This window comes from Octodon degus, unplaced genomic scaffold (assembly GCF_000260255.1).
Source record: "Octodon degus isolate 3935 unplaced genomic scaffold, OctDeg1.0 scaffold00015, whole genome shotgun sequence".
Lineage (NCBI taxonomy): Eukaryota > Metazoa > Chordata > Mammalia > Rodentia > Octodontidae > Octodon > Octodon degus.
The window spans coordinates 1,161,934-1,175,755 of NW_004524591.1; the positions used below are offsets into that span (position 1 = coordinate 1,161,934).

At 43.1% G+C, this 13,822-nt stretch overlaps 1 protein-coding gene across 1 annotated transcript in view; it reads right to left on the reverse strand.

Annotated features, from left to right (window-relative positions):
- The window catches only part of Dock4 (dedicator of cytokinesis 4), a 452,226-nt gene that overhangs the window by 107,093 nt on the left and 331,311 nt on the right, over nucleotides 1-13,822 (reverse strand). Inside the window, exons 21-23 of the mRNA XM_023709867.1 lie at nucleotides 13,546-13,627; nucleotides 12,417-12,587; nucleotides 10,141-10,333 (exon numbers count right to left, since the gene is read on the reverse strand). Of these exons, the coding sequence (XP_023565635.1) occupies nucleotides 10,141-10,333; nucleotides 12,417-12,587; nucleotides 13,546-13,627 (446 nt within the window). The remainder of the gene's footprint in view (nucleotides 1-10,140; nucleotides 10,334-12,416; nucleotides 12,588-13,545; nucleotides 13,628-13,822) is intronic.

The following is a 13,822-nucleotide window of genomic DNA, read 5'->3' on the forward strand; positions in this document are numbered from 1 at the left end:
ATATTCTTCATGAAAGATGGAAAGATTTTTATAGAATTTTATCAAAACAGACTTAATAAAATATATTCTGGGAATGAAAAGTTGGTTTAATATTTGAAATCAACTAGTCAATAGCAATTTGTCATAAAGCACTGGATACAGAAAAAAAACAAGCTACAAAATTCAGTAACCCATTGTGACAAAAACCATCAAGGATATAGGAATAAGAGGTTATTTTCTCCCATTAATAAAAGGCATTAATGAAATGTTTAACTTTAGCCACCACATTTAAAGACTGAGTGATTTCTTGTTAAAATTAAAAACAAAGCAAGGAAACCCAAATTTGTAAGATTGTTTCAATAATATATATAAGATCTTAGTCATTATAATAAAGGGTTTTTTTTAATGTATTTGATTGTTTCAGGGTCTCACTATGCAGCTCAGACTCAGAGTGATCCTCCTGTTTTAAGCCTCCCCAGCGCTGGGATTATAGGCGTGTGCCACTATGCCTGGACTCTGTGGCCAGATCAGCCTGCCCTGGGGGTGGGGCTGGTGCAGCATGTGGTGCTGTGGTTCAAATCGCAGTCCCCTGTGCTTGCCTAAGCAGACGCTTTAGTCCACTGAGTTATCCTGCCAGCCTAATGAAGTATTTTTTTAAATGTAGAAAAAAAAAATAATGCTTATAGATAAGGAAGTTGTAAAACTGTCTTTATTCAAAGACATGGTTGTAGACAGAGAAAACTCTATGGAATCTAAAAAGGTACTGGAGTTAGTAAGTTAGTTTAGCAGAGTTTTAAAGTACTGGGTCAGAATATAAAGATCAATTATATTTCTATATCATGGTAATAATCAAACTAAAATGAAGAGTAACACAGTTTATAACAGCACATATGAACTACCTAGAAAGAAAGCCAATAAAACTTGCCAGTGCTATTGAAGAGTCATTTAGGAAATGCCAGGCAAATCAATGGGCAAATGATAACTTTTGCAACAAATGGAGCTGAAACACTTGGATACCCATTTTGAAAATACAGATCTCTATCTTCACCCACACCAACACAAACATTAACTCGGGATGGATCACAGGCCTAGCTGCAAAAGCTAAAAGCCTAAAATTCCTACAGGAAAACAGGAGAAAATCCTAATGACACTGAGTTAAACACAGAATTCTTAAATAGGTACAAAAAGTGGAGACTATCAAAAAAGGTAAGCGATAAACTGGAATCTGTGCAAATATAAAATTAGCATTATAAGGCTGTCTCTGCTCAAGGGCTTCATTCCATGTTTTCTGTTATGGAACCTAGAATCAGAATGCCTAGACTTTGGGGCCAGCAAGATAGCTCAGTGGAATAAAGTGCCTGCTTAGGTAAGCTTAGGCAAGAGCAGGGGCCACAGTTTGATCCTAGTACCACACGCCACACCAATCACGCCTCCAGGGCGGGCTAAGCTAGTCAGAGTCCAGGCGTGGTGGCGCATGCTTGTAATCCCAGCACTGAGGAGGCTGAAAGCAGGAGGTTCACCAGGAGTCCAAGATGCATAGTGAGACCCTGCTACAACCAAATACATTGAAAAAAAAAAAAAAAAGAATGCCTAGATTTTTAACTCCAGTTCTACCAAGTCCAAGTTCTGTGTTCTTGGGAAACTCACTTGGCTTCTGTGTGCCTCAATCTTGCCATTTGTAAAATGGGGATAACAATGGTATTCCCCTACACTTGTCTGAAAAATCATGAGCTGACATTCCTTGGTACAAAATGATTGTTATGTAAGCTATGATTAGCCTCCTTTCTTCTTTTTCCCATCTTTTCTCTACATTTGTGATTTTAAAAATGTGGTTCTATATCCTAATAAAAATGATAAGGAATGCAATGTATCCACAGCTGGATAAATGCCTTAGCCAGTATTTGTAGAATTTCTCTAATATCCTTTTGCATTCTTTGAGTTAGGTCTAGAGACTGATTCCTACCACTGGCTACCAACACAGGATATGGCCTTAACTTTACCTGAAAAACCTAGAGGCGTGAGGAATAGGCATTTTATAGTTTAAGAAAATGAATAGTAGGAAAACCCAAACCAGGCCTCTCTAAACAGTAAGCCTCACTGGGAACATTAGCTGTTTACAAAGCAATTACTTGACAAAAAGAAGCTGAAAGCCAAAGAGCCAGGAATCACTCTCTGGTGCTGTTTAATTAGAAAGGAAGATAAAGTTTAGCTAATAGGTTCCTGTAGCTAGTGGGATTCGATTTTTAAAAATTCAATTTGCATCCAACTTGTAAGAAAACATCTATTGTAAAATAGTAAGGTAGGGTAAAGGATAGAACCGGTGGGTAAAATACCAAACAAACTGACTGGTAGAAATGGTAATTTGTACTTTAAAAGATAAGATGTAGACCAAATAAACTGGATCCTCTCAAAAAACTAAAAAACAAAAACAACCAAACAAACAATCCCAATTCTCCCCCAGCTGCACAAATACTAACTCTGGATGCATTTAGCAATAGAACTTGTCTTACAGATTCTGCCCTTGAAAGGGTCGTCATGGCCACACACTGCAGCTCAGTGCCAAGTTATTGTACTGCATGTCACCTTGTATAAAGGAACAATTACCACTGCTTTATGGCTTTGTCTGCAACTCTAAAGGGGATAAAGCCAGCTCCCTACAGTAGATACCCCAAGCATGAGCCCAGGCCAGAGGAGGAGCAGCTAAAAAATGATGTGAGTTTCCTCCTTCAGCATAGGTCTGGGGTGAGGACTCCCTTGGCCTCTCTACCCACAGCGTAGGCCAGGATCCGTGAGGCCGTGAGGTCAGCATCTGTCCCTCGGGCAGAGTTCTGAGTTCACAGTGGCACAGAACACTGCCAGTCACCTTCCACATAAACTGGCTCCTGGCTGGGCTGGGCCTCCGCAGGATCTGGGGCAGTGCAGGAGGGGAGACTGTAGAGACAGGGATGGACCACCAGTCCCAGACAGCCACAGATCTGTGCAGAGGCCTTCCAGACGTGGGGGTGCAGACAGTGCCTCTCACAGTGGGGAGTGCAGCAGTGAAGACCACGCCATATTGCAAAGGAAACAGCACAGGGCTGAGGGCATCCTGCGTGTGCAGGGCTTACACATTTCTCCCAGGGGACTGAGTCCCACAGTGAACACAGAATGGGCGGGGCCTGCACTTCCTATTCTGCCCATCCTTTCCTCCACTGGCCAGGCCTCCTAGCCCAACTACTACTGTTGATTTTTCTACTTAGGTTCATCCTTAGCTCAGGAATTACTTTTCTGGTAAGTTTTTTTTTTTTTTCTTTATGACACATAATTTCTTTGGTAGCTTCTGCTGCTGTATCCTGATCCCTGATAAAGTGTCCATCTATAAAACACATGGTACACACACACTGTGTACCAGGCACTTCCAGGGAAGTGAGGCAGACTGGGATCAAGGGCGAAGAAGCCTGACTTCTGGGGTGGAGGAGGGAGGACGTGAAATAACTGAGCACCCAAGTGTTTATCTAGTTAAGAGCTGTGCCGGGTGAGTCAAGAAATGAACAAGGCTGGGTGTGCTCCTGTGGTCCCAGCACTTGGGGGACTGGTCCCCCACTTCAGGCCAGCCTGGGCAATATAACAAGGCTGTGTCTCAACAAAACAAAACAGCAACTGAAACACTGAAAAACACAGTTATGAGAGCAGTAATGGGTAGGTGGGGCAGACTGGAGGTTTCTTGAGAAAAGCAGAGCTAAATAGCCCTGGAGGGATCAACCTCAGTCTAGAGGAGCTGGAGAATGTGGATTTCAGACAAGGGTGAAGCAGGAAGTGAGGGGGCAGGCAGGCCAGCACAGCCAGCACTCAGGCCTGGAGGTGCAGTTCTGAAATGTGCCCTCTGGACAAAACACCAAGGGTGGGATGTGAGGAAGAGAGGGAGCAGCATTGCCTGGTGTTTTCAGAGGAGAAGGAAGGAGCAAAGGTCCCAGGACGCAAGTGCACAAAGGTGAGAGACAGTTGGGGCTGGTGCCGTGTGGCTGGAGATGTGCCAGTGGGTGGGGAAGGGCCAGATGTGGGAGTGGTCATGGAGGCACACGGGAGCCTGGGCAGGAGTGCAGACGAATGCAAGAGGTAGGACACTTGGGGAATGCCTCTCGGGTTTTGAGGGGGACAGTGCTGCCATCTAGGAGGCCAGAGTTGCACATGCAGAAGAATCCTGAGCTTTCCACCGCAGACATGCAGAGCTCCAGAGCCTGTCTGATGTCCTTGTGGAGATGTTGAGAGGGTAACTGGGTGAGGCCAGCTTAGAAACGCAAGTCTGAGAGTTGGGCCAGCACAGCAAGCACTAACCTTGCTGTCCAAGAGTGTCTCAGATGCTATGCTGTACCCCATCAGCTTCTCACATGTCACAACTGCTGTCACACCTCATCATCCTGGCACTGGTGAGCTTTTGGTTGTTGGGACACAGTGCCCAACCCTTAGAACATAAAGGAGGAGAGGTTCAATGAGGCTCGTGGTGTCAGGGAATTTGGTCCACGGCAGACTAGCTCTGGCCATGGCAGAAGGGTATGCTGGAACAAAGCTGATGCCCTCATGGCAGCTGGGAAACAGACCACGGGAGCAGTGGCATAGGGAAGGGGCCAGGGACCAGGCAGAGTGCCCAAAGCCACACCTGACCCACCCAGAAATATCTAGAAGTAGGCTTTACTAGTTTGCTGGGCATGTGGTCATCCAGTCAAGTTGACAGTCACGACTGACAGTCACAAAACCACGATTACTCGTTCCATGTCTGTGTTTGTGAGGAGTATAAGCATGGTGACGGGCTGTATCTACTGAATTTGCTGTTCCACTTCCAACATAATGTGTCTCTCATAGAACACTGTGGGAAGGGTGTGTCAGTCACTTTTCTTGTAGCTGAGACCAAATACCCGATATTAAAAATTTAAGGGCGGGGAGGTTTATTGTAGCTTACACTTCAGTCTGCCGTCAGCTGGTTCCAAGGCAGGAAGGCATGGCAGAGGGAGCAATGTTCATGTCATGATGGAAGGAAAAAGCGAAGGGGGAGTTGGGGAGGGCAACAAACTCAGCCACACCCTCAGTGCCCTGTCTTCTGTTGAAGACCCACCTCCTAACAGCACACTTAACGATGAACCCCATAACTCTTTCACCCTCCATAAGCCCTCAGGAAGTTGAATCAGGATTACTATGAGCACAGGAGGCTCTTGGGGGATCTGTGGATAGAAACCATAACAGGAGGGGTGTGCCCACAATAAACACTTGCTGAACGAATGCTTCAGCTTCATTGTGAGTTCTAACAGACAATAAGGGTAACCAAAACAGAACTGAGCATCTCCATTCATTTACACAGCTTCAGTGGGAAGAGAGCCCGGGGCACACAGTGGCAGCCCAGTACGGAAAGACTCCATCTGCCCTGCTTGCCCAGGGCAAGAGAACACAGCGATGCTCATCACATGGCGGATCCTCTGGTGCGAATCCTGCCCTGCTGCCCACATGAACATCTGTGCAAATGTGGGCGGCTCAGTCATGTCCAGAAAGGGCAAAGACCCAGGTTTCACCCTGTGCCTCGTGTGCACAGAATACCAGCCATCAGCACTAAAAAGCTCACAGCCATGGTCAGAGAACAAAGTGCAAACTCAATCTCTATGACCCAACAACTGTGACCTTACCTGAATTTTCAAAACCACAGCTCAAACCTAGGGCCAACTATGATTTTAGCAGTCCATATTTTCATCTTATGGTCTGTGTTCACAGAGAAGTGTTTCCTAAAACTCTCAATTTTATCTTTGTCCCATGCATGCAAAGATGTGGAAACTATTTTCCAAAGAAACTCCTTTTTCAGTGGCTTACTTAGATCCCACTCTTAAGCAGTTTAACTAATGTATACCTTTAGAAAACCACGCATTGGGCATGGCAGACCTTGCCTGTGATCCCAGCACCCTGAAAGGCTGACACAAGAGGACCCCAAGTCTGAGCCCAGCTTGGACAACTCTGTGACTTAGTGAATACTGTGTCCAAATATAAAAGGTTGGATGCCTGGCAAGTTCAAGGTCCTGAGTTTGATCCCAGGTACCACGAAAAACAAAAAACCAAAATACTACATCTATCTATCTATCTATCTATCTATCTATCTATCTACCTATCTACCTATCTATTTATCTATCTATCTGGGGACGCAGCTCAGTGTGAAGGCCCTGGGTTCAATACCTACTCATGGAAAAAGAAATCCAGACTCATTAAGTAGATGAATCTTTAATAAAATCCAAGAATAAAACACAAGCGACTGCAGAAACTCTGAATCCCTGGATGGGGCCCTCAGGGTTCTGTGACATGGAGACACCTGGACAGGCCTCCAACCCCGCGTCTACTCACTATGCAACACCCAGGAAAAGGAAATGAAGGGGACACAAGGAGGCAGATGGGAGGGCTGGGAAAATGGAAACAGCACTGACAGACAGTACACACATGGCTTGCAAGATGTGCTCTCTCGTCCCTCTTTCTCTCCCCCCTCTCTTTGGCACTGGGGATTGAACCTAGGGCCTTCACACTGAGCTACGTACCCAGCCCTTTTTATTTTTATTTTTTAAATGTTGCGACAGGGTCTTGTTAAGTTGCTAAACTGCGAGCCCACCTTTGTGATCCTCCTGCCCCCGCTTCCCAGAAGACTGAGATTATAGGCTTGTGCCACCATGCTAGGTCAAAGGGTCTTGAGGTTCCAGATAATGTTTCATAATATATTTTAATAGCAGATAACCAACAAGGAGTTTCCATGGTAAGAAAAAATCAAAAGTCTGTATACCTTTTCTATGGTGTTGCACTACTGTTCTGCTTCTAAAGAAAAGAGAACTCCTCATTCACATGACTCCACTGGCTTTTCTAGTTGGGCTCATTCTCCACTGTGCAAGCTGTGGCTAGCAGTTTTAAATGACTGGCATTTTCAAGGGTGAAAGAAATTTCATTACTGGCATAGTCATAAAGGTCAACACTGAACTACACTTAAACTACAGCTCTAAGTAAGAAATGAAAGTTCCTAGCCACCCATCAACGGTGGCAAAATTTTATTGTTTAGATTGTCAAATTAACAAATAAGCCTTATCAAAAGATCCTTTCTGTATACCAAGGCCTACTGAAGAAAGGTGGGCACCAATTCCTACAATATGTCTAAAAATTTAATATCCTCTCTCCCTCCCTCCCCCCTTTTACTATTTTCTACTGCATACTTCTATCAAATGCAAAGTTGCAAATGGCTCCTGGGGAGTTTCTTCTCCCAAAGAAAAAATTTCATTTGCTTATTTTCTGATAAAATTTTTACCTTGAAATATTTGATTTTTTTAAAAAAATGTCTCAGCAAAAGTAGGTAGCCCCAGCATACTTCCTGTAATTGGCACATACCAAGTGCATTTAGGTCTCCGTACTTCTGTTATCTGCACTGCGTTTTGTATGACAAACCACTCAGTAATCCTCAAGTATATAAGTAATGTATATATTTTTCTTCTTCACAACAAAATTGCTCAAGGATGACAGCAAATCTCTGCTAAACAAATCATCAGGTGCCAAGCAATGGAGACAAACGCAAAGCGAATGCTAAACCCTCCGTTCCAGCCAAATGTCACCTTGCAGAGTTAAGGAAACTCTGTGCCTGACCTCTTTCTATCCCTCTCTGCTCCCAGCCTCTTTCCTCAACTTGTCCAAAATTATTTAGACCCTTCTACTCCTGGTCTTTAGGAAACAGGGAGAAGAGGGGTCACCAATGTGTAATGTCTTATATCTGCCTGGACATCAGACGATTTAGACACTGAATATAAATGACTTAGGTCCACCCTTTACTGTGCCCTTCAGGTTGAGTCAGCAGCCCCGGATTCTAAGTGGAGGCAGGGGACAGGGCGAGTCAGTCCTCATGCTCACTCTGGCCACCATAAAACTGCTCATGACTCTTAACTCATTCTGGCCTACAATGTCCCATGACATTATCTCACTTCCTACTTTGCTGCTAACTTTAGCAGAGGTCCTCCTCTCTGAGTTAGATTTTAACTGAAATGCAACTGAGAATATCTTCCAGCCCAGGGTTTCCTCTGCATATCTCTTTTTCCTTGAGAATTATGATGGTTAATTCAATGTGTCAACCTGAACAAAGCGTGGGGTGCCCAGATATTTGGTTAGACACATTTCTTGGAGCGAATGGGAATGAGAATAATCAGAAAGTGGTAAAACAGGGGACTCTCCCCAGTACAGGTGGGTCTCATCAGGTCTGCTGAAGGCCTGAGTGGCACAAAAGGCTGAAGGGGACTCTGTGAATCTGCCTTACTTTTCTGAAGACGCTGGTGTCCAGCCCATAGGCTTGGACTTGGGCTGGAATCCACAGCAGTTTCTCCTGCTTCTCAGTCTTTTGGTCTTGGACTGGAACCATATTATTACCTTTTCCGGGTCTCCAGTTTATTGACTATTGACTTTGGGAATTCTCAGTTTCTTTAACCATGCGAGGCAACTCCTTACAATAAATCACTCTATATACACACACACATTCTATGCACTGTTTCTCTGGAAGACCAATGCCTTCTACAGGATTCTAGGACAAAGTTCAATTTTAGAATTTCTTAGATCGTAGGGGCTTATACATCTGAGGCCATTTTCTCTAAAATGTACCGAACTTCACTTTGTTAAAACTTGAGCAACTGTATACTCTTTGCTCCTTTCTCTGGCTAATAGGAACCTCCTGGAAAAAGGCCACTTTCTCAAATCCTTCTTTCTTCTGTATCATTAACCAGACTTCTTTGCTGGTCAGGAAGAAGCTGAAAAGTAAATTAAGAACAGCAGTTGCCTTGGCCATCATGGTCTGGGGAAACGCAACTGCCGTTATGGGCAGGTCAAGAATTAAGTAGAGTGGTAGCTCCATTCATGTGCTCCATTTTCTCCAGGATTCTGGTAGTGAACTCAATCAGATTTCCCCATAAGGTCAACACGGAACCTAACCACTGAATTTTATTTGGTTCTCATCCAAGTTTGTAAACAGAGTTGTACAAAGAATCAGGTTTATGAACCAAGGTACCACTGTACCACCTCATTTTTTTCTTTTGGGATATTAGATATTAGAGCCAACTGCGGACTGAGTTATGTTCCCATGGCATTTATTATTTTATTAACTTTTTAAAATTCTGAGGTAGAGCCTTGCTAATTTGTCCAGGTTGGTCTTAAATGTAAAGTCCTCTCCTCTCAGTTTTCTGAGTAGCAGGGATTACAGGCATGCACCAGCAGGCTAGGCTAAGTGCTCTGTCTTGCTGAATATATATCCTGTGGCCATCTTATTCTTCTTCCTTATTCTTCTCTTATCTTACCCACCTCCTCTTTGTGTTCAGGATATGCACACTCACATAACTGGGGCACATTGTGTGCATGTGTTTTTAGTTTTAGATTTCTGATTTTTCACCTTCTTATATGGAGCTAAACCATCATGCTGTTTTTGAATTTGTTTCTTCTACTCAGGCGTGGTAGGCAAAATACTGGTCCTTTCAAAAAGGCCACATCTTACTTTGGCAGAACCTGTGAATTATGCTTTCGACTTTTATTAGGCAGTTCACATCTACTCTCACTTTCTCCTTGGAAATTTCCAGAATGCCAGAGATTCCTGTTTCTCTATTTTATGCCTTTATTCTAAAACAAAACCAAAAAGCTGAAAAACAAGAGACAAACAGGGACATTATCAGGTATCTCAGAAATCTCTGAAGCAAAACGCAAAATTTTTATTGAATATCTAAAAAAATAGTTAAAAAAAAGCATGTCCTACACTTCCACCAGCTATGATTAGAACACATAATTTAATCATTAGCTGTCATCCCTCTGACTCAATTCTTTTTTGTGGTTGTTGTGATGGGGTCTCACTAAGTTCCCCATATGGGTCTTGAACCCCTGCACTCCAGCAATCTTTCAGCTGCAACTTCTTAAGTAGCTGAGAATGCAACTATGTTCCACTGTTCCTGGCTCACAAGTTGGAGAAATTACATTTTAATAGCCACCCCTTCACATCTGACTATTAAATATGTGCAGCAACCAAACCACACTACTCTTGAGAAAGAACTTTCCAGCTTTTTGCTTTTAATCATTCAGCTGAGCATGCCTACAGGATGTAAGCAACATGCCTTTCTGGAGACACCAGTACTTTCTCCAAGAGACGCCCCAGCCTACCTGGGTTGGTGTAGAGCTGGCTTTCCACAGTTTTGCCGATGCACTGCAGCTTAATGGCCTGTAGGGACTCGTCTACGTGCATGAAGGTCGGCAGGCTGCCCAGAGTGTCCTGCACCAAATTGGCCACTTCCCGGACATCAAAGAGCTTCAGCAGTTCTGAGTACACGGCTGGGAAGGAGCTCAGAAACACAGCCTGAGAAAGGAGAAGAAACTGACATCAACTCCAGGTATGCCATGAAAAATAAACTATAAGATGCTAGTGAGTTTATGAACTGTGATGAGTTTTTTTAAAATGTAAGGTAAAGAAATATAAATGTTCCTGTTAACTAAAGTTAAAAAGGGCACAATTTTTAAAACAAAAAGTGGCAGAACAAGAAAGTTTTCAGAAATCTACAAAGGGACAACATAATGATAACTGGAACCAATGAAAAAATCATTGACATTAAAAACATGGATGGTAAAACCCCTACAGAATTAGCTAATTGCAGCCTGAATGAACAGAAAGAACACTCAACCAAGACTTGTTCGGTGGTCACTCAGACTTGCTTCCTTTTGCAAGAATTTTTGTGAAGTGCTCACTTAAAGAGCTTTCATCTTTAAGAAACCAAACACATTAATTCTCTGAAGCGCTCAATTTGTGACTGAAGAGAAAGCACCTCACATGGCAACACAAGGTCTAGGTCACGCACGCTACCTGCTTCGCTCCCAACCAGTGCTGTGGCTCTGGAAAGGCATTTGGGGCTCCTGGGATTTTGTCTGACTGGAACAACCCCTAACATTGCTTCAAGAACTGATGCAAACCAAGAAATGTAAGGAAAGGTTCAAAAAAAAAATTATATGAAGAAAGAAATCTGTTAACCTTTTCTTCCCTATTTATTTACTTATTTATTTGGTATCAGGGATCGAACTTCAGACCTTGTACTTGCCAGGCAGTCACTTATACTGCTGAGCTACATCCCCAGCCCTATTTATTTTTGGTGGGTATGGCCTGTTGCATTGAGCTACATTCCCAGCCCATCATCATCATTTTTTTTTTTTAATGGAAAACAAACAGATGCTAAATCCAATTCCCAACCCAGATGCCCAGGCTGGAATGCCTGCCTGACACCCTGAGAAAGGAGGACAAATGGCAGGTGCTGTTGATTCCAACATGGAACCAAATTCCAATTCAAGGATTTTCATATTACCTAGACAGGTACAGCAAAAATACCCAGAAGACCCAAAGTCTATTCTTGATGTGACAGCTACAAAATGCTTAAGGTGCTTCTTGTCAACAGTTATGCTCTTTGCCTCTTCAAAATAATAGATTCACTTGAATATACTTAAAATTAATAACCTGGTATTCTGTTAGAGACTGCATTTGCCTGGTATTCTGTTGAGACTATATTTATGTAACCTTCACTGTACTCTGCAAAGTGCTGAGTCACAGAAATAAAGTAAAATAAAATGAATAAAACAAAATGTAGTTTTCTTATTGTGAAGTCAAATATGTTGATTTCCCTCAGGCATCCCTTAATTTATCCCTCAGTTTTTTATTTATATCTTTTTGCTTCAAAAAAGTATCTGAATGTGCCTTCTATTAAGATACATATATAATAAGGCTATTTAAAAGGATAAGTAGACATTTATGACAAGGACAGAAAAATATTTGCAACTAGAGCAAGTTAAGAGTTCTTATTGCAAATAGATATAAAGATGCGATTTAGTTTTGACCTTCCTGATAATCAAGATTAACAGGCAAAATAATTATTAGCAACTGATAATGAAGTCTTGGGTCTTTTTTCCTCTGCCATTGATTTTACTTTCCAGGGAACCCTGGTACAATGGTCTGTCCATGGACTGGACACTACAAACCACTACCATATGAGCTACATCTGGCCCAACCCTGTCCTGGACAGGGCTAAGTGGGACAGTGTCACTGCCAAGCTGAGTTCAGGCCAGGAGGACTCAATGAATGCCTTATTGGACTGCTATGGGCAGATCCACAAGGTAGCTATCCACTGAGGCAGGTGGGAAGCGGGACTTTTAACGCATTCTGGTAACTAGACATGGGGTGGACATGTGTTGGCAGCCTCTCCACACTGAAAGGGGTCTGTGGAAAGGCAACCAGCCCACTTCTGCTCAGAGCTGAGGGGTTTGACAGCCTGTTGGTAATGATGGGTAAGCTATAACCTGGAACCCTGGATTTCGGATGGAGAAAGGATTTACTTCTGCTGTGCAGAAACAAGCTGCATTCTTAGTTTTCCTCTATTTCAGCAGAGACGAAGAAACATTACCTGCGATTGAGATAATGCTCCAGATCCTTTGCTCTCTTGTGAAAGAAAGAAACGGACAGACATAAGGAGCTCCTGGATGCAGCAGCGAAATTCCTCTTCATTTTGTCCACCAGTGGCAAGAGAAAACAGCCTTCGGGATTGAACTATATACTTAAAAATGTATTCCTGGGCCTTAAAACAAAAAAGTTAAAAAGTTACCTTCAAAACAGGCCAAGGGTATTTATGTAACAGTGACAACACGAAACTATGGCACAATATTAGACTTTTAAATTATTGATTTAAACACTAGAATCCTGAGAGATTTTTGAGTGGTATTTACTTGAAGGGAGGAGAATCATTTTTCTCTGATGTCTTGTGAAAAATGTATAAAATATTTTAAAGTTCTTTATAATTCTGAAGAGTCATAGCACTAGTTTTGATCCATAAGTGGCTTTTTCAGTTTAATCAACAGGTAACTGTTTTTCAGAAAGTGATCTAGTAGGTAATCTTGACATAGCACTTAACCTTCAAGCAGAGCAAATACATACATTATTTTTATTTACAGATACCACAGAGAATGGGATTCAGTGGGAGTCAGAAGACTCCTGGGGCTGGGGCTGGATAATCCCTGGAAGAATGTGTATTGGCCCCAGTGTGTCTGCAACTCAGGCACTGCCATCTCCACATACATCTCAGCACAGGGGGGCCCAGAGACATGGGCAATGTTGAACGTGAAACCCAGGAAATCTCAGGTACCCTCTTTGGGAGCCCTGCTAAGCTAGCATATTCTCTCTTAAAATGTAAGGTAAACAGTTCCCAAGGTGGGTGGCTAGAAGCAAGAGCTGGGACTCCTAAGTGTAACCGCCCAGCTGCTGTCTTCTCTCTGAGACTCTTTCTCTTGCCAGTCCTGGCCACCACTTCAAGTGTCCTGCTGCCCAGAGGAGCAAAGCTTCATTCCTGCCCAGGTCCAACAGACCAAGCTAACACAGCCCCTTGAAATCCCCACAAACTGACCAAGATCCCTGAACTGAATGTCAGTAATACATCATCACCAATTACTGTCTGTGTAGAAGAAACCAATTTTGTTTCAGCAGTGCTGTGCAATGGCTTTGTTAGACGACGTGATCTGTTTTTAGCAGCACGTTATTACCTTCAGCACCTCCTGGATGTGCTCCTGCCGTTCTGCTTCCGTGATCCTGTCCACGTACCACTTGAGCACCTTGATGAGGTCTCTAAAATACAGGGCAAATGTGCAGAATGAAGAACAGGCCTCCTTCTCAATTAAATGCCAGCCAATCCGATGCATGCATGTCATGAAGAAGTTTCATTTCCCGTAAGTTTGCATACCTCCCTGTCAATTTGTTGCCTAATAATTTTATTAAGCCTGCAGATCAACACTACCTTCTTTAAAGCTTAAACAACACTGC